This window comes from Haemaphysalis longicornis, unplaced genomic scaffold, assembly GCF_048455015.1.
Source record: "Haemaphysalis longicornis isolate Haplotype H1 unplaced genomic scaffold, Haemaphysalis longicornis Haplotype H1 scaffold_20, whole genome shotgun sequence".
Taxonomy (NCBI): domain Eukaryota; kingdom Metazoa; phylum Arthropoda; class Arachnida; order Ixodida; family Ixodidae; genus Haemaphysalis; species Haemaphysalis longicornis.
The window spans coordinates 4341251-4366642 of NW_027526296.1; the positions used below are offsets into that span (position 1 = coordinate 4341251).

General features: G+C 51.8%; 3 protein-coding genes and 2 pseudogenes across 4 annotated transcripts in view; 3 read left to right on the forward strand and 2 right to left on the reverse strand.

The window, feature by feature from the left end:
- Positions 1 to 1648: 1648 nt before the first annotated feature.
- Positions 1649 to 4036, reverse strand: LOC144172303 (heat shock protein 68 pseudogene; annotated as a pseudogene).
- Positions 4037 to 4227: 191 nt separating this feature from the next.
- LOC144172304 (uncharacterized) lies at positions 4228 to 5053 on the forward strand. The gene has a single exon (XM_077701062.1). The coding sequence runs from the start codon at positions 4381 to 4383 to the stop codon at positions 4969 to 4971; it is 591 nt and encodes a 196-aa protein (XP_077557188.1). The 5' UTR covers positions 4228 to 4380; the 3' UTR covers positions 4972 to 5053.
- Positions 5054 to 19487: 14434 nt separating this feature from the next.
- LOC144172306 (uncharacterized) lies at positions 19488 to 20314 on the reverse strand. Its single transcript, XM_077701063.1, has one exon. It carries the CDS (start codon positions 20158 to 20160, stop codon positions 19570 to 19572), a length of 591 nt encoding a protein of 196 aa, XP_077557189.1. The 5' UTR covers positions 20161 to 20314; the 3' UTR covers positions 19488 to 19569.
- A 173-nt stretch (positions 20315 to 20487) lies between these two features.
- LOC144172305 (heat shock protein 68 pseudogene) lies at positions 20488 to 22892 on the forward strand (annotated as a pseudogene).
- Positions 22893 to 23989: 1097 nt separating this feature from the next.
- The window catches only part of Gle1 (Gle1 RNA export mediator), a 48343-nt gene continuing 46940 nt past the window's right edge, over positions 23990 to 25392 (forward strand). For both annotated transcript variants that reach the window (XM_077701064.1, XM_077701065.1), the window contains exons 1-2: positions 23990 to 24267; positions 24452 to 24715. In XM_077701064.1, the coding sequence (XP_077557190.1) occupies positions 24142 to 24267; positions 24452 to 24715 (390 nt within the window). In that variant the 5' untranslated portion in view covers positions 23990 to 24141. The remainder of the gene's footprint in view (positions 24268 to 24451; positions 24716 to 25392) is intronic.

Genomic DNA, 25392 nt, shown 5'->3' on the forward strand with positions numbered 1-25392 from the left:
CGGCAATCGAAGGGCTTTTAACAAAAACTGCAAAACCGACCCATTTTACTAAACCTTGATGGCGAGCCAGTGATGGAAGTTACTTGTCACCGCATCCTTGGCCTGGACGTTGCGACCTCCGGCTCAGCTACACCATGGCTCCGGGAAGCTCGTCCTTCAACTGCTACATCTAGTTCGCCGGATTTCCATGAAATCGGGAGGAGCTCGCACAGAGATGGCTCGGCTTCTTGTACGTGCAATCCTGCAGCTACGTCTCACGTACCAGGCTCAGTTTCAGTACATGACAAGGGCGGAATGGGATCGTCTAGAGGCCATCAATAGAGAAGCCATGAGGACTATTACCTGCCTTCCTGGCTTAACACGCATCTCTACACTACAGGAAGAAGCTGGCCTTAACACGATAGATGAGTTGGTTCACCTGCGGCGACAGGCACGATCTCTTAAAGCGCAGGTGTACACATCTGTGGCTGCTTTAAGGTGGTATATGGGCCTCCAAACTAACACGCCGCCAGATCTCTCTCCAGAACCCCCTCCTTGGACCCGAATATTAATTACTGACTGCAAGCCTCTGGGACGGTCAAGCCGTGTTGCACCGCAACTCTCATCCGGTGCTGGCGAAGATACGTTGTACGTCGACGCCAGTATTTCAGGAAGCCTTATTACCACAGCCGTCGTAAACCCAGCCATGCAGTTTTGTCAAAACTGCCATTACTACGCCCCTCAGAGGCCCCCGTCAACACTTGCTGAGCCCAAAGCGATTTTCGACGCCTTGACGGCTATAGAGCTGCTGAGGCCAGACCAATCACAACCTGTCAACATCTTTACAGATTCAATGCAAGCAGTCCGAGACCTCCAGAAAGTACTTCATCAAGTACCCATGTCCCAAACCATCCACGCAAAGTCTGCGGCCCTTAGTTTCAGAGTGAAGATTACTTGGGCCCAGAGGACGTCGACCCCTGGACAGCAATAGGCGGATGCGGTGACTCGTATACCTCCAGCGACGCATCCACTGCCCTTATTTCCAGTTGACGCAATGTCGAAGTTGGCCACCAACAAAGAAGACGTTCGGCGCTCCACACGCGCACTTATTCTACCGTGTGGATCAAACCTCCCTGGTGGGCTCACCCGCCGTGAGGAAGTGGCGCTACGAAGGATTTGCATCGGGGCTGCTCTTACACCAGCTGTCACCCACACCTGGCCCCCGGATCGACGGGCTCCGTTTGGCCAGACATGTCCATTTTGCACCACGTCGGCATCGACTGCAGACATTCACCATCTGCTGTAGACTTGCCGTGGCCTCCAACGTTCCCGACAGCAAGTACTACATACTGTGGGACTCAACCCAGGCCGACCTCCCGACTACAGACGCTGGCTCTTTGAGCCATATCACTGGAGCCTTTTATACTTTCTTAGTGATACCTCCCTGTTTACGTACATTTAAACACACTCACGTCCACCGTTTTATGCTGCAGAGCAAACTTTCGCAATAAAAAAAAACTAATGCACATAGCCTATAATGTCTTAAAACCTGAGAGAACACTGGTGAAAGGGAAGCAGAGCCGTTTCCCACTAGAGTCCCACGTGGGACTCTGCAGGGGGAAACGCAGTGAGTGACACGACGAAGCTTTAAAAAAGACATGAACACGTCCCTTTTATTGCGTTGTCCAAGTAAACAGTGTACAAAAATAAATAAATAAGAGGCAGTGAGGAACAGTTAGTATAGTACACAGACAGATAGGTCCATCATCACAGTGTTGTCCGAAGAACAAACAAGCTGCTTGGCTATAATACTGATATCACAGGACTAGCTGCTACAACAGGACTAGCTGCAGGTGCAACAGGACTAGCTGCTCAGTCCACCTCCTCGACGGTGGGTCCGGCGGACTGCTGGTATTGGTGCGTTGGCTTGCCGCCTCCGGGCTGCTGGTGGAGCTTGGTCATGAGTGGCGCGCAGGCCTGCTGGAGCTCGCGCAGCCGGTGCTCGTACTCGTCCTTCTCGGCCAGGCCGTTGGCGTCGATCCAGGCGATGGCCTCCCGGCAGCGGGACAGCACCTGCTCCTTCTCGCTCGGGGAGAGCCGGTCGGCGGGGGCCTCCTCGGCGGCCTGCTTGCAGGCGTACACGTACGCCTCGAGGGCGTTGCGGGCGGCCACGCGCTCGCGCTGGGCGTCGTCCTCCTGCTTGAAGCGCTCGGCCTCGGCCAGCATGCGCTCGATCTCGGCGCGCGACAGCCGGCCCTTGTCGTTGGTGATGCGGATGCTCTCCTGGCGGCCCGTGCTCGAGTCGCGCGCGGACACCTGCAGGATGCCGTTGGCGTCCAGGTCGAAGGCGACCTCGATCTGCGGCACGCCCCGCGGCGCCGGCGGGATGCCCGTCAGGTTGAAGGTGCCCAGCAGGTGGTTGTCCCTGGTCAGCGCCCGCTCGCCCTCGAACACCTGGATGGTGACGGCCGGCTGGTTGTCCGCGTACGTGGTGAACGTCTTGGCCGTGCGGCACGGGATGCGCGAGTTGCGCTCCACCAGGCGCGTCATGACGCCGCCCGCGGTCTCGATGCCCAGCGAGAGCGGCGCCACGTCCACCAGCAGCACGTCGCGGATGGCGTCGCTCGTGTCGCCGCTCAGCACGGCCGCCTGCACGGCGGCGCCGTACGCCACGGCCTCGTCCGGGTTGATGCCCATCGAGAGCTCCTTGCCGCCGAAAAAGTCGCGCAGCAGCTTCTGCACCTTGGGGATGCGCGTCGAGCCGCCCACGAGCACCACGTCGTGGATCTGCGCCTTGTCCATCTTGGCGTCGCGCAGCGCGCGCTCCACGGGCTCCAGCGTGCTGCGGAACAGGTCCATGCACAGCTCCTCGAAGCGCGCGCGCGTGATCTTGCTGTAGAAGTCGACGCCCTCGAACAGCGCGTCGATCTCGAGGCTCGCCTCGGCCGAGCTGGAGAGCGTGCGCTTGGCGCGCTCGCACGCCGTGCGCAGCCGCCGCAGCGCGCGCGGGTTGGCGCGCAGGTCCTTGCGGTGCTTGCGCTGGAACTCGGCCACGAAGTGCTCCACCAGCCGGTTGTCGAAGTCCTCGCCGCCCAGGTGCGTGTCCCCCGCCGTGGCGCGCACCTCGAACATGGAGCCCTCGGCCACGGTGAGCACGGACACGTCGAAGGTGCCGCCGCCCAGGTCGAAGATGAGCACGTTCTTCTCGCCGCGCAGGTTCTTGTCCAGGCCGTAGGCCAGCGCGGCCGCCGTCGGCTCGTTGATGATGCGCAGCACGTTGAGGCCCGCGATGGCGCCGGCGTCCTTGGTGGCCTGCCGCTGCGAGTCGTTGAAGTAGGCCGGCACCGTGATGACCGCGTCGCGCACCGGGGCGCCCAGGTACGCCTCGGCCGTCTCCTTCATCTTGCCCAGCACCATGGCCGACACCTCCTCGGGGTTGAAGCGCTTGCGCTCGCCCTTGAACTCGACGGCGATCTTGGGCTTGCCCCCCTCGTTCTCCACCCGGAAGGGCCAGTGGCGCAGGTCGTCCTGGATCTTGGGGTCGTCGTAGCGGCGCCCGATCAGCCGCTTGGCGTCGAACACCGTGTTCTCGGGGTTCATGGCCGCCTGCGCCTTGGCCGCGTCGCCGATCAGCCGCTCCGTGTCGGTGAAGGCCACGTAGCTCGGGGTGGTGCGGTTGCCCTGGTCGTTGGCGATGATCTCCACGCGGCCGTGCTGGAAGACGCCCACGCACGAGTACGTGGTGCCCAGGTCGATGCCGATGGCCGGCGCGTCTGTCTTCATGCTCGGCATGATTCTTGGCTTGTTGCGGAGTTTGCTTTCGCTTCGCTCAGTGAGATGCTTCGCTTGTCAGCAATGCAATGTTTACCCCCACGCGGTCGCGGCGCGTCATTTATACGTTCGCGCGGTTTTCGAGAGCCGCCCAGAAACGTCTCGAGCGGCGTCCGCCAATCGCAGCAAGCGGCGCTCGTGACGTCATCCTGCCTGCGCTGCGATTGGTCGGCTGTGTTGGGGAAGCCACGAGAATGATCTCGCGTCGTCTGCTCGCGGCTCCGGAGGCGGCCGAATCGTATCTTGCTGCTTCGCTTATTACCAGGTGCGGAAGTAATATTGTAGCCCGTCAAAGAATTTTAAGGACCACTTTACGTAATATTTACACTCCCTTTACAGCCTTCCGCGTTTGCGGGCAGCCGCAGGTACGGAGGAAGGAGACGGACGGCGTCTGCCTCCTCGCTTCTCTCACTCTCACGTTCACCCAGTTTCGCCTCTCTCGAACCTTCTCGTGTGCTCTCGTCGACGGAAGCGGGCAATATAAAAGGGACGGAGCAGGCTGGCGTACACATTGTGCGGAATACCTCACTTGTGACAACGTCGAAGCAGCAACGTTTCTTTGCGGTCAGAATGGTTCGCCTGGTTGTGTACCCCATCTGCACCGATTACGCACCGTTCAAGGCCCTGGACCGTCTCGGCGAGCAGCTCTTCATGCCGCGTTGCGACGCCGGAATCTCCGTGGAGCGGGATAACGGCGGCTGCGTCTGCAACCGCCGGCGCGGCGCCTCGGCGCGCACGAAACTTCGCAAGCGCCGTAGTTCCGCCGACGACTCCGCGCTTTCTGCCGGCTCCCAGTTCGCGGTTACCTGCGACGTCCGAGGCTACGCGCCCGAAGAGGTCCAGGTGAAGACGGTGGGCAACGACGTCGTCATCAGCGGGCAGCGCGAGGAAGAGGGCGACGACGGCAGCTACCTCAAGGAGGAGTTCACGCGGCGCTTCACCCTGCCCGAGGGCGTGGACAGCGAGGCCGTCACCTGCACGCTCTTGGCGTCCGGAGTGCTGGCCATCGAAGCGCCCAAGGCGGCGCCTCCCAGCAAGAAGCTCCGGGTGGTTCCCATCTCCGTGGAGTCGGCGCCGTCGTCGCGAGCAGTCGCGGAAGAAGCGAAGGCAGCGCAGGAGAAGCCCGACAGCGAATCGAGCCAAGCAGCTCCGGCGTCGTGAACGACTAAAGCTCATCCTAGGTCATGTCTTGCGTTGCCATTAATCATTGCACCTAGTCATAAATGTCAATAAAAAGTCATCCCCCGCATGTCCAGTGCGCTGTCTTTATTAAAGTTGAACGTACATCTGCCGGAAGTGATGTCGTCTGCCCTGCGCAGACCGATTCCTTCTGCGTAAACTTCTGTTCACCTCTGCTCAACCGAAATGGGGAACGGGATAGTCGAGAAAGAAACTGGGATGCAGCTGAAATCTTCCTTTGGCTGTTCGTGTCTTGAGGTATGCCCTAGTGGCCTCCGAATTCCATTTTGTCCCCCCATGGAGGTCATGCATTTCTCTACTTTTGTACTACCGCCTCGGCGCCACACTCGCGCTCATCCTCACCTCTCACAGTCACCACCAACGTTTTTAGATTAGGTCAGTTGGCAAAGAGCGCGGCCTTCCAAGCACCGCGGCGCGGGCCGGTGCTGCGGTAGCGTTGAGATCGGTCTCGGCGCGTCTCCTTGCTTGGAAAGGCGGTGAACGACCACCGCACACCTTTAATGTTCTTCTTTGACATGCGAAATCCAACTTCGCTCTACTCTTACGCTTTAGTGACAAGAGCTTTACATTTTCATCGACATTATAACGAGAAACAAGCTGTACTTAAGAAGAAAAAAAAGGCAAGGCAAACACTGCACAGTCCGCTTGTCTTCGGCTGCTTCCCGTTCTATTTATTTATTTTTCCATTTAGTTTTTCCCCAGTACGGGATCCCTTATAGCTCAATAATGTTTAAAGCATACCCGAACACGTCTTACACTTCTGAAACTGCGGGAAAGCCTACAATAGTCAGCCATCTACTTGGAATCAAGAAAAGACGCCTCGACATTTTTATTTATGCTGTGTAAGAAAATGCAGTAGGTACGTTTTCACAAGAACATATTTACAACCCCAACAAAACTGATCAATTGAGCCGATTGGAAACCAAGTGCTGACGCGTACGCGCTCACGTTCCCGCGCTCAGCAAATTCTTGGTATTTTAACTGCGGACACGAAAAATTACGATTTGTTAAACAGCTTCGCTGTTAACAAAGATTATTAAACCAGTGTTTTTTTATTTCTTTGACACGTTTTTTTCGCGGATGAGAATGTTTGTCGTACTGCCATTCTTTTTTGTTGATTCGTAAATCTGATTGATGGACTATCTGTTAGGGTCACAGAAACTTTCATTTATCTTCTTGTAGTCCTGATATGCCGATTTTTTAAAGCGTTTAGCCTGGTAGTTTTTCCGCTGAGCCATCGCTTATGGTGTCTTCTGCGTTGATTTTTCCTGCTCGTTTCTTTTTGCAATCTTGAGATAGGCAACACTTCTCAGTTTTGACTAGTCAGATTGATTTATAAGAGGTTTAACGCGCCGACGCTTCACAGGCGATGAGGCGTGCCGTAGTGGAGGGCTCCGGATTAATTTTGACCACGCAGGGCATCTTTAACATGCGCTGAAATCTCGAACACACGGGTGTTTTCGCTTTCCGCCTCTATCAGAATAGCGGCCGCTGTGGCCGGGAATCGAACCCGAGTCCTTCCGCCCAGCAGCACGGCGCCTTAGCCACCGCGCCGGGTTGGGATCTGATCTGACAGCACCGTGAATATGTTGTGCCACACGCACTGCATGCCCTTTCACGGCAGTTGTTGCGGATGAAACGTCTGGAAACAGGTAACATTTGTTCCAAGGGCTGATCTTTAGCAACAATGTAGCGAATAAATGTTCTAAATTCTTCTCCCTTGTCAGCTGAGGGTGAATATTCCCATTTTTATCGCTGTAGCTACACGGCGTAACAAGCAAACCTCTTGAATTAACTTCAACCGACAAGTTTTGCTCGACTACTGCACCCTTCTCAATCAGCACAATTGCACCCACAATCTTCGAGCTTGTAGAGGATAACATGGGTAGGTGAAGCCTTCACATTCTTTGATTGAAATGTCGGACATTTGCTGAATTCCTGCATAACCGCGAACCACAGCTCAGTTCCCAATGTACGTGCTGACATCGGCGATTTCTACACCACTCGCGCCACTTACGCGAGTTTCCTCGCGCAAATACCCATCATTTTGGCAGGACGCAACATAGGTGGAACCTCATCCATTTGGGTGGTTTTCGGCATGACTTTGACGTCTTTGGTGGCGACAGATGCTCAGGTATGTCAGGGAAAATACGGGGCGCCGCGCGGTCCCTCAGAGTCCACCTGCCTTACGGTATCCTTACAGTTTGACCGTTCACGGCGTGTTCGTAACACTTGACGATGTCTGAAGGCTCACAGTGAATGTCACAAACGTATGTTTACGGCGTAACCTTGAAGTTTTTCCGCGGAATCGCGCTTTCCCACGCCTTCAATCCGTCAGGACCCTTCGGCGCTTTGAAGAAATGCCGCTGCACGGACTTGGCCGCTTCCGAAGCATACCCCGAACGGCAGCCCGGCGCGCAGCACGTCAACAAACCGCACCGACACTTCAGATATCCACTAAAATATGTATGCACGATAACAGCACAGAGATAATACGTTAATACAGACGTGACGAACAGGCGATGCGCCAACAGCACAGCGTAAACACATGGCCGGGGCGAGCCTCGCTCCCCAAACTAGATCTCAACGCAACGCCAGCGCCACCTCTCGGAATGGCGGAAATATGGCGCCGCCTCTCGAGGCGCAGTTTGCAAACTGACCTAATCTAAAAACGTTGGTCACCACTCACGTTCACAGTACTCGTCGTAGAACGTTGCTTGTGTTTAAGCATCGTGCGGGGACCAAGCCAGCCTTTCCACGGCAGCAAAATAACCGCTCTCGGGTAATGCTGACCTGTGTCTACCTGATGTACTACACCGGTGGCACCTGCGTTAGACGACATAGAGCAGCCGAGTGGCCCCGTTCAAACAACTCACGTCCCATGCAACACAGTCCGAGCGTAATTATGTGAGCCTGCCGAGGCATGTCGGCGCGGCGGCATCTGTTATCAACAGTTTGAGAATGCTTCAATGGTTGACCTGAAATCGCGGTGTGTGTTCTCGAAATGGCATCTTAGCAGTACCAAACGAACGGCGGAGCGTACAGTGCTTACGACGAAGGCTAGACGCGGCAAGTGTTTTTTTACTGGCCGCATGTGCGCATTACAAAGCTAGAAAAGGTAATCTTTGGTGTCCCCACACATGTACCGCGTACGACACCAGTACAGTACTTTCCCCTTCAAGAAGATTAGCAAAGAAGTTTGTCGCACTTTTTGTATATATTTTCGGGTGCACTGAATTGTGGCTTAAGCTTTTTCACCCTTGATACGTTTTGTGCGCAGAAAAGTCTGTTAAACATGCGCCTCTTGCATCCTAAATGCATGTTATTCAGCACTTACAAAGATTTTTTAGAAGACATTATTACAGCTGTAGTGGTAAGCCATTTCAGTATACACTAAAATGTGGCAGAAATACAACTGCAACACAAAGGATTGGAAAAAGTGAGACCGGTGGCAGTCTCTTATATCCCATGGCCCAGAACGTGGCTGGGTTGTTTCCATCATGCATTCAGCTCCTCACATTGGCACATACATGATGCTACGACAAATTAGGACCTGATATGCTAGCTAGACGCTACATGCCATAGGTGCTGCATTGGCATAACTTTCACGTCTCGCTGTATATCCGGAAGCATATGGTATGTTGGCCAGATTTTACCGAGTCCCTTCATGCAAAGGGACTTAATTCAGGACACCCAGCCGATAGGGTCAGAGAAGAGGCTGTACAGACGGTAATAGGAAGGTACACACTTGGCCGCCCATCGTGTCTAATACGCATACATGCACTCCAGCATATGAAAACCCATGGGTTCTATGCAGGCTCAATAATCAACGTCAAAAAGAATCTTAAAAGCATCATCGGATTGTTTGTGTCCATGGGTATAAGCAGCGAGCACGCTGCAAATGTGATTGATAGGAAAAGGTCAATTGATAGGCAATGGGGTGAGTTTAACCAAAAAAATGGGCGAAAAACGTCTCAATTTCAGACTACATTGATGCAATATGGGCAGGATTGACGTAATATTGGCGTGCACTGTAAACGCAGTTATCAGCGTGTTAACCGTACGTTAGCACTCAAGTGATATGATCAAACGGAATGGAGGCCCCACTGCAACTGCCCAGTAATGTTTCTGTGCGGTGGATTAGGTCGGTGGCTGTCAGTCGCACAAACAAGATTCTGTGATGTCGTAGAGAAATAGCTGGAAAGTGTCAATGGAGCTCCCGCTGCGCTTTACACATTTTCCGTAACATCAACTATATATGTTTGAAGTTTGCCATAAAATTGATGTCATTTGTTATTGAAGCAAAGAAGTCTTTTTAATGAACGAACCTTGTATTTTTTTTTGTGGCCTCTTTAGCAGCCTGCCTACTGTGCCACTAAACACTGGTCACTGAACAAATGCCCACTTGCCAGTCAGCTTCGGTGGCTTGTAACGATTTACTAGGATTTCCAATGACCAACATAAATTCCAAGGAATCCATGGTTGTGCACTGCAGGGCAATGCAAGTCTCCAAAAAAATTTGACAGCAGGACTGTACACTCTTAACGCAACCAACAGGCCCCACCGGAGGAAACCAGTAGCCCACCCACACAATGCCATGCAATAAGCCAATGCAGTGAGTCTCTGGTGAGTATTAAGAAGGTTTAAATCGTAGGTTTTCATTTATTGATTTTTATGCAAGGCATTCAACGTGTGACTTGACTTGTTAGGTCTAGCTGGCCAGTTTGGGCTCAAAATACTCATTTTTGTGATTTGGGACAGTTCTCAAAGGCTTATCTAGATATATATATATATATATTTTTTTTTTTGCAAGCAAAGTGAAAGCTCACACTTGGGGTTCTTGAAAACATTGTTTAGCCTCTCTAGCAATTGTGCGAGCCTGAGGTAACTCGGCCTATAGGTGGTCAGCATGTTTGCTAGCTCCCTCAGCAGCACGCAGTGACTGAGAAAGATGGTGGCCAAAGCGAGAAGAGAGGGTGGTTCCTGAGCAAACAGCCCTTCATCATCAAAACAGCAGAAACAAGCGCTGCTGTCTCACAGTCCTCGGCTGGGGTGTACCTTCTGACATATGTGTGCAGTGCATTCACAAAGTTTTCTCTAAAAAATCTTGTGATTACACACACTCCCTCCATGGAAAGGGTTTGTTTAAGATGGTTGAACTTTGTGATTAGTAACATCATAAACTCACCATTCGTCCTTTTCATTTAGCATGCTTCCGAGCTTCACTTTAAAAACCCTGCTTTTTCTAATTTAAGTATAAATGGACTTCTTATGCAATATTCTCTTATTTACCTCTGTTCAAATAAAACCGCGTTTTATACCTTAAACGCTGCTGTGTCCATGCAGGCGTAACGTTCTTCAATGGTGTTATGTAGGGTACATTAAGCGCAGTATTAATAAACTTATAACCAGGGCAAGTGCAGTTACACATATTGTTTAGGGTACCCAAACTATTTCTAAATTTTTGTAAGTATTCTGTCTACCAATACCTTGGTGGTAACTCAACTAAGCTCTCCCTTTTTCCCATGCCTTTACTATTGTTGTGCTCTACAAACACGTTCACATTTGGAGCATGCCAGCTTTTCATGAAACCATCCTTTTGCTATTTCACACGATTGCAGCGCTGTATGAAACATCGCTTTTGTTTAGTTTTAGCCAATGATTTTCAACAGGCCACTTAACTAGTCAAAACCATACAAAAACGTTAATTTATATCAAACAGTATTCTATCACTTTTCATAAAACATTTTGTTGTAACCTCACTCGAGATTTTTGTTACCCAGCCACCCTGGCTCATATATCTTGGTGTGAAGGACTTTTACACAACAAATGCCTTACTGCAATACATTCACATGCCTGTCACAGCAAATCAGCAGTGACAGAAGCCACACTTTTTGGCCTTCCAGCAGAGCTTTGGTGTCAGCAAAAAAAGGATTTTCCTCGGCTTCCCTGCAGAAGCAAAAAGATCACTTGGTGGTTTGGCTTTCCTGCAGGACTGTAGTGTAGTGTTAGAAGGTATCACTTGCTTATATGGCATTTTTCTGTGTATCGTGCCGAAAAACCCTGACGTTTTGTTTGGAAAAGGAACTTTACACCACAGACTCTGCAGAGAAAGTAGAGCTACTCAACGACTTTTTGCTCAGCCAGGGAAGTTTGGTAGAAACACTTAATTGTGTCATTGACAAACATGCATGTTTGCTTTCTGGCTAAGGTGTGAAGCTGGGAGATTTGGTTCATATTTTGAGGAGAAATACAGCGACAATAACGGTACTGAAGTACACGGAAATGTGCCAACATAGTGTCGATGTGTTGGCAGCTTTTTTGCCGAGTTTCTTTCCTGTGTTTTTTTTTTTTTTTTCATGAAGACTTGCTACAGTGCCTGAACATAGACTGTTTTTGTGTAACAAAATTGTCAACAGAACAGCGAAGCACTTATCAATGCTCACATGCTGCCCATTGACACCAAAGCAGAATTACGTTCATTACAGTCATTTTATTGTTGAAGCCATCCATGATACATACAGCTTTCAGCTGTACTGTAATATTCACAAACACCAATAAAGACATTCATGTCCAAACAGGTGTCCTTTGCTCCAGTTCCTGCACAAGGTATTAAGCACTCTCGGGAGAGGGTAATATCAAGCTGTACAAGAACCATCCCCCGTAGATGTCCTCCATAAACTGTTTTTTAGGCTTGTTAGCTTAAAAAATAGTATGCCCGTTGCATTTTCCCTTTCACCTTCACAGCGCGGATTGGATCCAATTATTATTATTATTATTATTTTTTTTTTGCTACGTGACAACATATAAGTTTTCGATTTGAGCAACGTTAATTCTCTTCACACGAAATATCGAAGATTCTGGAGGCTAATTGCGGTCCTATACTTGTAAAAAAAATTAAGGCGTTGAAGTTATCCACGATGTGGACAGAAGCTCTGTATAGGAAAACTTTGTTTAGATTTACCAATCATGCTGTTTATTACACCCCACATTTCCTGAGTAATCCCTTGGCTTCTTTGTTAATAATGGTTTGTCGGAGGTAGCTGGTCTAGCGCGGATCCAAGGCAAATATTGGAGAAGGATCGGCAATAATCAACTGATAGGCACCTGCAAAAACGTTATCACTATTATCTTAAAACGTGATCAATGAAGATGGATGTAGTTGCCGTAATTATAGTTGGTTGAGAGGTTATCGTCTTCAAGTAATCCCCGCTTATTATAGCCGAACCTGTGTTTGCTGCTAACAAGCGCTTAGAATACCATACATAGTGTCAATCGGTATACTGGAATTAGGGGTTCGATATACGACGCCTACTACTGTGCTTGAAGACAGGGCTACAGAACTTCCCATTACATTGCTTGTTTTGCACTGAGCCATGACTTGATAAATAGGGCTACCTTCCATTTCTGGTGGCGGTAGTTCGAGTAGAGCAAATAATATCGTACGTAGAAATAGCGACTGCCTACTTTACCTTAAGCCATGTTTCCGATACGGCTCTACTGTCACACATAATTTATCATGTTTAAATAAAAATGTTAACAAAACGTCTTCATTTCTTCAAATATGATCGGCAATAACAAATGTTAAATTTTTTCCCACTAACTTCGGTGGTCTGGCGACTGCTACAGACCCACTCGTACCCAAATCCCCTAGTGTATACCTATTGTTATACCCAGGGCGCTATTCCCCCCAGTGTCGTAGATGTCAGGAACGAGCGGACCTGGCGCACATGCTATGGCAGTGTCCGCAGGCGATCACAAATGGCCGCACAATCACTAACAGTGAGCAGTGGGAGACCGTGCTGCTCAGCTCCAGCCCGGAAGATCAACTCTGGGCCGTCCAGCTGGCTGAGGACGCTGCAGAGCCCAAGGGCTCACGGCCGACGACTAAGCTACACAGCTGGCAAATTGAATAAAGTTTACTCTCTCTCTCTCTCCACTAACTTGATCAGTGGAAAAAAAGCTTTAGAGGCTTTACGCACAAAAACAAAAGTAACAAGAAGGAAAGCAACGAAGTGGATGGATGCTTGATTTTCCCTCGGTCGGCGTCACATTTGAAATGTATGACACGCATGTTTTCTGCTTTGCGCATTAGTATCTGGTGCGTAAAGCAGGTTCATCTGGTTAACTCTTGTTACCCGGATGAACCATCCCGGTAACACGAGCATAGGTCGACAGGCTCACTAACGAGTGCACTCACCCCCCCCTCTCACCACTCGCGAATGGTGGGCCCACAGAACAGGGAGGATTTTGTGGGCCCCACTCGCGAGTCGCGAGTGCTTAGCACCGCGCTCTGCCAACACCACGTGGTGTTGGCCTCCTGCGCTGCCCAGGGGGCGCTGCGCAAGCGGCTTCCGGGCAGTACTTCCGGGTAGTACAAAGCTGCGCGGGTCCCATAGGATCCCGTGTTGACAGAAGCAAAATGAGCTCGACGCTCCCGATTATTTTGCGACGTGGTCACCAGATCATCCCCGACGCGTCCGATATATTTCAGGGATCAACTTGGCATTAGGGGAAAAAGCTTTGCGGCGCTAAACACGTTTACAGCGACGACGAAAGTGCCGGGACCGTGACGGCGTCTGCTACTCGCAGGTTCACCGATCGATGGTCGTACGAAGTGAAATTTTAAGTGAAATTTCTAGGTTAAACTAATACTCTAGGTGACAAAGACTTCTCAAAAACAGCCAATCAAAAAAGAAGAGTGATGCAATCGGCGATGATCGCGCTTTAAAAAGCCAGCGAGTCCGGCGGACCGCAGTCTCGCCTGCTGCGGTGCGCCGCTCTTTTGCGTACCTGCACACTATGCGTGCACTTTCATTAAACAGTGCTCGTTTGCGTCGCCGTTACGAATACATGGTGCAGCGTTAGCTTGCCGTTTTCTTGCGTGTCTCAGTGACAAAATGCCGCGACCGTCAGAAGCGTGAAATCTGTTTTGCGATTCCGAAATTAGTGGCCGTAAAACAAAGTGGTCGGGCGAACTAAGAGGCCGCTCGCTTTCCTTGTTTGCTCTCGCTTTACTTAATTACGCTCTTGCAACATACATTCCCAGTTCACACTTAATAGCCTAGAATGAGGGTCAGTAACGGCCGAGTTCCATGCAGCCGACACGGCGGAGGGCTGGACGGCAAATCCGGAGGGGGGGGGGGGGGGGGGGGAGGAGGAGGGGGGCTTTGAATGCAAAGAGAAAAAATTCAGCGAATTTCTAATAATATTTGACAATAATCTGGCGAAGTGTGAAGATGGGGGGGGGGGGGGGGGGGGGGGGCAATTCAACTGGAGGACGCCAATTCTCTGTTCTTGTCTCGCTGTCTAACTCTATTTGAAGTCAAAACTGGCGTGTCGGCGTTCAGATTCGACGACCCCTGCACTAGAAAACCAACACAGTCAGTGATGATCGTGTGTAAATATTCGGGGCCCCGCGCCGTGTATGCGGCTGTGTTATGTGATTTTATAGAAGTAACATCTCTGCAGGCAGCGGGCGTGTGATTTGGTGCATGTTTTGCGTCTTTTAATAGCGCTTAATTTGTTTATTTGGCGTATTGCCCCACCTACTCGCTAGTATACATGTACCCTTCCGTTCGTTAATCGTGCGGCGTAAAACGTTACGCAAGAATCCTTTGGTTTGCGAAAATACGAAACAAAATTTCCACTCGTTTCAAAGGCGGTGCCAGGCCAGCAGTGTCAGCTGAGTCGGCTGCGCAATTCTTGCGTTCGCTTGCATGCTCCCGCTGAAGCAACGTTTTGCAGTTACCTCAGGATATAGGATGAGCAGCGTTCCGTGTTTATGCTACTCGTGAACTTTCCTTTGTCGGCCGCACGCAAGAAGAAAAAAACTGTAACTGTCGTCAAACAGTTAAACCACCCGACCTGGCTATACTGTCCCACGCCCACCGCGACAGCTCGCTCAAAATAAAGCCGACAAATCGGCTTCTTTTAGCGGATATTATTTTCTTTAGCCTCTGCAACTAGTTTAAGGGCTATTTTATACAGTATGCAGTCATTTAAACACGCCACAAAGCGCCACAACCAACTTTCACTCTGGCTTGTAATTGAAAACACATGGAGGGCGGCGAGGGTCGTCTGCTTTTGTACTACCCAGAGGCGTCGGCCGCTAGGGGCGCTGCATGTCGCCAAAACTAGAATGCTGAAACTCCAGGGATTAGATGACGAGTTAGTACATTCCTTATAGCAATCTATAAAGACAATAGAGTGCACCTTACTTGGGAAGGACAGAAATGCGCCCAGCAGGTCAACATCCATCGGGGACTGAAACAGGGATGCCCTTTGAGCCCAATACTGTTCATGCTTTACATGGCAGGGTTAGAAAAGAAACTGGAAGAAAGTCAAGTAGGGTTTAGCCTAACTCATATGCTGCAAGGCGAAGTGGTACAACAGCATATTCCGGGAATGTTATACGCAGACGACATTGTTCTTTTAGCTGATAACCAAACCGATATGCAGCGGCTAATAAATATTTGCGGCCAGGAAGCCACTGACCTCGGGTTAAATTTCAGTGCAGAAAAATCAGGAATAATGGTTTTCAATGACGCTACCACCGACGTAGTGTCTATCCAGCAAGGCGAATTACCTAGAGTGAAGGAATATAAATATTTGGGAGTGTGGATAAACGAAGGGGATAACTACTTAAGTATTCACGAGGAGCAACTTAAGGTTAAGGGAAAGCGAAACGCAGCTATAATGAAGCATAGAGCTCTGTGGGGGTATAACAAATATGAAGTAGTAAGAGGAATGTGGAAAGGAGTAATGGTTCCAGGCCTCACGTTTGCGAATGCTGTACTCTGCTTAAAATCAGACGTTCTATCAGGCCTTGAAGTAAACCAGAGAACGGTAGGACGTTTGGCCTTAGGCGCGCATGGAAAAACAACTAACGAAGCAGTTCAGGGAGATATGGGCTGGGCGTCGTTTGAAGTTAGAGAAGCTCAGAGTAAAATATGCTTTGAGATGAGGTTGAGGGCAATGGATCAACGAAGGTGGGCAGCTAAGGTTTTTAGGTACCTATACTTGAAAAGCGTGGACACGCAGTGGTTAAGGAAGACTAGACGGCTAACGATGAAATACGGAAAGAACAGTGGGGAATCCAAAACAGCCAAGGTAACCAAAAAAGAGGCAAGGCAGATTGAAACGAATAAATGGAGGGAAAAAATGGAAGCTAAAACGTCGTTAGAGATGTACAGGGCTGAGAAGATGAACATCAGAAAGGAAAATTTCTACGATAATTCCCAGGGCAGTGCTTTGCTTTTTGAGGCTAGAGCAGGGTGCCTGCGAACTAAGAGTTTTGTGGGGAAGTATTCACAAAATGATGGGGTATGTGTGGTCTGCGGAAAAGAAACAGAAACTATGCGGCACATAGTGTTAGAATGTGAGGGTATCCATCCAAATCTACATGAAGGGAATATTGGGCTTTCAGAAGCCCTAGGATTTAAGGGTATCAGTGAGGAAGTTAACTTCAAGGCTGTCGAGGGGACGAAAAGAAGATTAGAATGCTGGTGGATGAAAAGCAGAGAGGGGAATATTGCCTAGGACAGTTACCACCTGTAACAGGGAAAAGAAAGTATTTCGGGCCTAATAAGCCTTAGGGCCTGCCATAAGCAGCGCTAGTATTAAACCAAGAGTGTAATACATGGTTATATTAGTCCTTTTTGGTAAGATGACATGTCATCACCCCGCTTCAAAGGGGAAACCAATAGGAATCATCATCATCATCAACTCCAGCGCAGGAGGCCTATTCACGCGATCCGCGAGGTTTACCGTGGCGAGCGCCACTCTTGCGCTTGCACTCTTGCTGTTGGCTATTTGCCGCAGGAGCCGCTATTGGAATATGTCGTCGGTGCATTCCTCCTATGGTGTCCATGATATAGGGACCGGGCAGCTGGACGGGTGGCGCCACCACTCGGCGCTCCCCTCGTCAGTGGAATGAGCCGGTGCATTGGACTACACGGCCTCCCGTTGTTTTTGTCGTGTTTGCTTCGGTGCTTTGTATGTTTTGGTGGCGTGGTGAGCAAACATGTGAGATTAAACGAAGTCTAAACAGATGTGTTGGGTTCTTAGATGCAGTAATGACTACGTAAACTTGTCGGACGCGTCTAAAGTTGGGTATCGGCTGCAATGGCATAAGCGCTTTTTGCAGCGATATGTGCGCTTGGCTCCACCCGTTCTGAGTACGAATAAAACTACTATTATTAGTATTATTTTCTTCTTAAATGCACTCACGGCTACGCAAACTTATTGGATGCTTGTAAAGTTGGGGAAGGGCTACATTGACACGAGTGCTTTTGCAGCGCTCTGCGCCTGGCTCCGCGCGATCTGAGTAGGAATCAAACTATTAGCAATATTATAATTCATTTCTACCACTTTAAATTATCTTCACTGGTTTCAATGACTACGGTTTCCACGCCAGCCTTAGCGCTGGGATACCTCGATACGTGTGCTTTAAATAGAAAGGCACCTGCATACGAGATGGATTACCGTGTAGCCGTAGAAATGTTGCGATAGTTTACACTTTCTGTAACCGTGAGCTTTGTACCTTCGGTTTTGGTGAGCGACACTGTGACAGCATGGGAGCCTGAAAGCCGAAGTGGAAAACCAACGTTTCTGGTGGTCATTTTATCAAGAGCCAAAGTTATTCCCCAACTCAACAGCCCAAGCTAAAAACCATCCCTCCTCCTCTTCCCGTTTTACCCCCTGCGTAGAATAAAGGCTGGCACCGATAGTTAAAAAATGTGGAAGTGTTAACGTCAGCCCGTGTTTTTTAATACTTAAGTATTCTTTACAGAGTACCTAAAAAATCGTGTAATGCCTGGTGAAGACACCAAAAACGCGCGATTAGTTGCCTCAAATATGGGTGCATGAGCCCGAGTCCTCCACCACAGACACATTTCCGACACACTGGAAAAAGTTTAGATTTGGAGAGGGGGCATGGAAGTTCAAAATTAAACAGCAAAATCATCTAATGATTATGATGTTTGAACACAAAGCTTTCTTCGTGCGAAATCGAATGGGAAATGGTCAAAGTCAAAGACGCGACCAAAAGACCGAACTGCGTGCTGGTCAAATTCGACGCTCAACTAGTCAAAGTTTAAATCCAGAAGGCAACCAAGGAAACCCATACGATAGAGCTTTGCGATAAACCATCATCGTCGTTAGACGGAGGTGTGCATGATTTTTCAAGCGTAGGTGGCAGCTTGTAAACCGACAGCAGCATTCAGTTGTGAAGCTGAGTACAGGTTTCGGGCACCCTCCTGTCTTGCGTCCTTCACTCACGCAGGAATTGGTTTTTGAAAAACCATTTACCAACTAGCCAGAAACTATTGCAATTCTTTTAAAGCAATGCTTCTCCACGACAAGCAATAACATTCTACTATCATGCGTACTCTCATGCGGTATGTATTCTATCAAGGATTCTCGATGACTGTAGTAAGAGCATTTCTGTGAAATTAGACACGTTTCAGCCGTAGGTAATGAAGATACGGAAGCGTCATCCGTCACAATTTCTGTTTTGAGGTAAATCTTCGAAGACACCCTCCAACTTTGTCTTCCGCTTGTGCCTGACGTCGGCGCCGTTTCGTCATCAACTGCCAAAGGCCTTCGCCGCAGCATTCCTAGATCGGTTGCACACACCGGCTTTGTGGGAGCATTTAGCGGGAATAAACTCCTCGATTCGCAAAACTGCATGCAGGCATGAAAAAATTGCATGAAGCAACGAACTTTCATTTCCAGCTTGGCGCATTGAGCGTCGTCTGCTATTTGTAAATACTGAGTATGGGCGTAAATAACACACATGGCATACCTTGTAAAAGTCACACCCACACTCAAGATTTACCGATCTGAAAAATGCACGTGGGGTTACGTTCGCTTTGCAAGCCGCACCGCAGAAAAACGACAGAAAGTCATGCACAACTACGCTGCGCTGACCGCCACCGGCATTCCACTGACGAGCGGTTCGCCACGGGCGGCGCTGTTCGCTGAAACGACGGTGGTGCCATACAACGGCCGCCCGGTCCCTATTAACTTGATTTAGTAATGTGATTTGGAGGGACTGCTGCGCACACTTGCGTGCGAGCGGTGACGACGAGTGGTGAACGTGAGTGGTGACTGCGAGAGGTGCGGATGAGCGCGAGTGAGACTGGTGAGCGTGAGTGAGTGAGCAAAATTTTATTTTTCTGAGCGAGCGCGAGTGTGGCGCCGAGGCGGTAGTACAAAAGTAGAGAAATGCATGACCTCCATGGGGGGACAAAATGGAATTCGGAGGCCACTAGGGCATACCTCAAGACACGAACAGCCAAAGGAAGATTTCAGCTGCATCCCAGTTTCTTTCTCGACTATCCCGTTCCCCATTTCGGTTGAGCAGAGGTGAACAGAAGTTTACGCAGAAGGAATCGGTCTGCGCAGGGCAGACGACATCACTTCCGGCAGATGTACGTTCAACTTTAATAAAGACAGCGCACTGGACATGCGGGGGATGACTTTTTATTGACATTTATGACTAGGTGCAATGATTAATGGCAACGCAAGACATGACCTAGGATGAGCTTTAGTCGTTCACGACGCCGGAGCTGCTTGGCTCGATTCGCTGTCGGGCTTCTCCTGCGCTGCCTTCGCTTCTTCCGCGACTGCTCGCGACGACGGCGCCGACTCCACGGAGATGGGAACCACCCGGAGCTTCTTGCTGGGAGGCGCCGCCTTGGGCGCTTCGATGGCCAGCACTCCGGACGCCAAGAGCGTGCAGGTGACGGCCTCGCTGTCCACGCCCTCGGGCAGGGTGAAGCGCCGCGTGAACTCCTCCTTGAGGTAGCTGCCGTCGTCGCCCTCTTCCTCGCGCTGCCCGCTGATGACGACGTCGTTGCCCACCGTCTTCACCTGGACCTCTTCGGGCGCGTAGCCTCGGACGTCGCAGGTAACCGCGAACTGGGAGCCGGCAGAAAGCGCGGAGTCGTCGGCGGAACTACGGCGCTTGCGAAGTTTCGTGCGCGCCGAGGCGCCGCGCCGGCGGTTGCAGACGCAGCCGCCGTTATCCCGCTCCACGGAGATTCCGGCGTCGCAACGCGGCATGAAGAGCTGCTCGCCGAGACGGTCCAGGGCCTTGAACGGTGCGTAATCGGTGCAGATGGGGTACACAACCAGGCGAACCATTCTGACCGCAAAGAAACGTTGCTGCTTCGACGTTGTCACAAGTGAGGTATTCCGCACAATGTGTACGCCAGCCTGCTCCGTCCCTTTTATATTGCCCGCTTCCGTCGACGAGAGCACACGAGAAGGTTCGAGAGAGGCGAAACTGGGTGAACGTGAGAGTGAGAGAAGCGAGGAGGCAGACGCCGTCCGTCTCCTTCCTCCGTACCTGCGGCTGCCCGCAAACGCGGAAGGCTGTAAAGGGAGTGTAAATATTACGTAAAGTGGTCCTTAAAATTCTTTGACGGGCTACAATATTACTTCCGCACCTGGTAATAAGCGAAGCAGCAAGATACGATTCGGCCGCCTCCGGAGCCGCGAGCAGACGACGCGAGATCATTCTCGTGGCTTCCCCAACACAGCCGACCAATCGCAGCGCAGGCAGGATGACGTCACGAGCGCCGCTTGCTGCGATTGGCGGACGCCGCTCGAGACGTTTCTGGGCGGCTCTCGAAAACCGCGCGAACGTATAAATGACGCGCCGCGACCGCGTGGGGGTAAACATTGCATTGCTGACAAGCGAAGCATCTCACTGAGCGAAGCGAAAGCAAACTCCGCAACAAGCCAAGAATCATGCCGAGCATGAAGACAGACGCGCCGGCCATCGGCATCGACCTGGGCACCACGTACTCGTGCGTGGGCGTCTTCCAGCACGGCCGCGTGGAGATCATCGCCAACGACCAGGGCAACCGCACCACCCCGAGCTACGTGGCCTTCACCGACACGGAGCGGCTGATCGGCGACGCGGCCAAGGCGCAGGCGGCCATGAACCCCGAGAACACGGTGTTCGACGCCAAGCGGCTGATCGGGCGCCGCTACGACGACCCCAAGATCCAGGACGACCTGCGCCACTGGCCCTTCCGGGTGGAGAACGAGGGGGGCAAGCCCAAGATCGCCGTCGAGTTCAAGGGCGAGCGCAAGCGCTTCAACCCCGAGGAGGTGTCGGCCATGGTGCTGGGCAAGATGAAGGAGACGGCCGAGGCGTACCTGGGCGCCCCGGTGCGCGACGCGGTCATCACGGTGCCGGCCTACTTCAACGACTCGCAGCGGCAGGCCACCAAGGACGCCGGCGCCATCGCGGGCCTCAACGTGCTGCGCATCATCAACGAGCCGACGGCGGCCGCGCTGGCCTACGGCCTGGACAAGAACCTGCGCGGCGAGAAGAACGTGCTCATCTTCGACCTGGGCGGCGGCACCTTCGACGTGTCCGTGCTCACCGTGGCCGAGGGCTCCATGTTCGAGGTGCGCGCCACGGCGGGGGACACGCACCTGGGCGGCGAGGACTTCGACAACCGGCTGGTGGAGCACTTCGTGGCCGAGTTCCAGCGCAAGCACCGCAAGGACCTGCGCGCCAACCCGCGCGCGCTGCGGCGGCTGCGCACGGCGTGCGAGCGCGCCAAGCGCACGCTCTCCAGCTCGGCCGAGGCGAGCCTCGAGATCGACGCGCTGTTCGAGGGCGTCGACTTCTACAGCAAGATCACGCGCGCGCGCTTCGAGGAGCTGTGCATGGACCTGTTCCGCAGCACGCTGGAGCCCGTGGAGCGCGCGCTGCGCGACGCCAAGATGGACAAGGCGCAGATCCACGACGTGGTGCTCGTGGGCGGCTCGACGCGCATCCCCAAGGTGCAGAAGCTGCTGCGCGACTTTTTCGGCGGCAAGGAGCTCTCGATGGGCATCAACCCGGACGAGGCCGTGGCGTACGGCGCCGCCGTGCAGGCGGCCGTGCTGAGCGGCGACACGAGCGACGCCATCCGCGACGTGCTGCTGGTGGACGTGGCGCCGCTCTCGCTGGGCATCGAGACCGCGGGCGGCGTCATGACGCGCCTGGTGGAGCGCAACTCGCGCATCCCGTGCCGCACGGCCAAGACGTTCACCACGTACGCGGACAACCAGCCGGCCGTCACCATCCAGGTGTTCGAGGGCGAGCGGGCGCTGACCAGGGACAACCACCTGCTGGGCACCTTCAACCTGACGGGCATCCCGCCGGCGCCGCGGGGCGTGCCGCAGATCGAGGTCGCCTTCGACCTGGACGCCAACGGCATCCTGCAGGTGTCCGCGCGCGACTCGAGCACGGGCCGCCAGGAGAGCATCCGCATCACCAACGACAAGGGCCGGCTGTCGCGCGCCGAGATCGAGCGCATGCTGGCCGAGGCCGAGCGCTTCAAGCAGGAGGACGACGCCCAGCGCGAGCGCGTGGCCGCCCGCAACGCCCTCGAGGCGTACGTGTACGCCTGCAAGCAGGCCGCCGAGGAGGCCCCCGCCGACCGGCTCTCCCCGAGCGAGAAGGAGCAGGTGCTGTCCCGCTGCCGGGAGGCCATCGCCTGGATCGACGCCAACGGCCTGGCCGAGAAGGACGAGTACGAGCACCGGCTGCGCGAGCTCCAGCAGGCCTGCGCGCCACTCATGACCAAGCTCCACCAGCAGCCCGGAGGCGGCAAGCCAACGCACCAATACCAGCAGTCCGCCGGACCCACCGTCGAGGAGGTGGACTGAGCAGCTAGTCCTGTTGCACCTGCAGCTAGTCCTGTTGTAGCAGCTAGTCCTGTGATATCAGTATTATAGCCAAGCAGCTTGTTTGTTCTTCGGACAACACTGTGATGATGGACCTATCTGTCTGTGTACTATACTAACTGTTCCTCACTGCCTCTTATTTATTTATTTTTGTACACTGTTTACTTGGACAACGCAATAAAAGGGACGTGTTCATGTCTTTTTTAAAGCTTCGTCGTGTCACTCACTGCGTTTCCCCCTGCAGAGTCCCACGTGGGACTCTAGTGGGAAACGGCTCTGCTTCCCTTTCACCAGTTCTTAAAGTCCAAGACAGGCCACGTGGAGAAGTTGCAGGCTTGAGTATAAATAATAAACAGCATTACGGAGCACCACTGCTAAAAACCGTAAAACGCGGCAACCACAGAAGAGGCAGATGAATTCCAAACGAAGTGTATACGTGGCTCAAGTCTCCAGCAGAACAGCCCTCCCAATCACCTCTCCATCGTGACCAGTGGGCCTCCTTTACCAGTAAAGGTTCGCTACAACTACTGCTAGCAAAACAGTTAAAGAGCTATAGTCCCATTAGACACCCTCTCCTGGGGACTATAACCCGTTCCAAGGAGGTTTAATAAGCACCCTTGACCCGTTCCAGCGGAGAAAGAAGCACTTCCCGTTTGATGAGAGAAGCAGATTGAGGGTGGGCCGGGCCGGTGTGCAAGGAGAGGCGAGATTTTTTTTTTGCGTACATCGATGTCAGTCATGAGAGATTGGGCTCGAAGTATAGCAGTGTCGCTGTAAGAAATTGTAGCAGGAAACAGCATGCTAGTAACTGATACACTTCCTTTTTGACTGACATCAAGCGCTAGCTCCTAGAAAAGCGCGGTTTGCTCAACGCGCCAACTGGAATTTGGATGAAGTACCAGCAGCGGGCGGGCCCCGTGACGCCATTTTCTTTTTAGGCAACGTTACTAACAAAATTTGATTTGAAAACATCAGTTGTACGGCCGGCACGACGGCGCCAATGATGGTGCTACAAAGTTTATGGTTTCATAGGTTTCATACACCGGCGCCATGGGCGCCAACTACTTCGCATCAGAGTTGAGTAACTCTGCTTCGCATCACGTGGTGTAATGGTAAGCTAGTGAGAAACTCTATGGTGTAATGACAAGAAGTAATATTACATTCCTAAAGTATTATGTTTCAGTGGTTTTTAAACTATCACTGGTTTTAAACAATTACGTGAGGCCAAACCTGTTACAAAAATACGCGTCCTAGCCGAAACTGCCACAAGCCGAGCCGAAGCCCATCCATCCTGAAGTCAAAACATCCATGCACCGCGGCAAACGCCGCTTTTCAGTACCGGAGTTGCCGGAGTGTTCTACCTCGTCCCGCCCTGCGTCGTCCTCATTGGATTGTACTGCTGCTCTTGCCAGCGGCTGAAATTTCCCTGTTACAATGGATTTTGAGTCGTACTCCATAGCCGAGGAGAGTTCGAGGGAGGCTGTACTGGCGGCACTTCGGAAAACCAGCAAGGGACAGCTCCCTTACAATTCGTACTGGCCTCTAGAAGACCGCTTGCAGGTAAACATTTATAAGTATGCCTTAATTTTCTGCGTTACGTGCAACGCAGGAATCTCAAGTCAATAGTTCCCGATTTTTGGTGACCAGCTGAGGTCACAGCCATGTCGCCACTGGTTTGAGCTGTTGTCCAGAACGGCGACTGAAAAGCTGCTTGTCGTTGAGTGCTACATTTGCGACATTGCAGGGTGGGCTTTCGAGCAAGGTTGTGATACACTTGGACAGCAGGCTGTTGCCGCTCCGATTCGAGCCCGACAGCCCGAGCAAGGACTCTATCGACGGCGCCCTTTCTCCGGATGCCGCACCGCCCAAAGACGAGGAGTCCGATGAAAAGCCCTCGCAAGTGAAGTCGCCGAAGAACAGCAAACAAGACCTGTCCGCCTACGTGAACGGTGCGGAGCACGAAATCTCGATCCAGCAGTACGAGGAAGAGCGGCTGAGCAGCGTCAACGTAAGGACTCTTTCCTCCACCTGTTGGGAACCTCGTATTTTTCCAAGGTCGAAAAATCAAAGGCGTAATCAGTTTTCGCGTGTGCTGTTGTGATCCATTTTTGGAGAACGAAAGCGGGAGAGAACGAGGTTACAAAATCGAACTGGATTACTGGCGACAACTTACTGCATATCGGCCAGTGGCGGTAATAAATAGATGCCTAAAAATTAAAACAGGGCTGTTTTCTGGTCAGGTGGTAGCTGACACACGGGTATATAGCGCGGAAAGCGAGGGTGGATGAGATACTGCGTCAGTGAATGAGAAACTGCAAAAAACAAGGCATGAGAACATAGGAAAGCCCCCGCCCCGAGGTGGTATAAGCAGCGGTGTTGCGTTATGTGCCGTGCAGTGACGAGAAAGTCTCCGCATTATGGTCTTGCTGAGGGTGCATTGTTTATCGCACGAACTGCTCATGCGCTCCTAAAAGCTTGGTTTCACCTTCCTCCTTGGTAACATTTTAAATTTAAGTATCTTTCTTTTCCTCATTTGTCATTGAAGGAAGCCAATACAACGGAGTGGTCAATGCAAATAAAACTTTATTGGTGGTTTTACATGAAAGAGCTGCACCTCGGCTGTCAGGCTTGCCGTATGGATCAGTCCAGATTAACTTTTATTACCTGGGGATCTTCGATGTGCAC

Bases quoted from the DNA above. Each gene is read 5' to 3' on its own strand.
- LOC144172304 (XM_077701062.1), top strand. From the start codon at position 4,381: ATGGTTCGCCTGGTTGTGTACCCCATCTGCACCGATTACGCACCGTTC.
- LOC144172306 (XM_077701063.1), bottom strand. From the start codon at position 20,160: ATGGTTCGCCTGGTTGTGTACCCCATCTGCACCGATTACGCACCGTTC.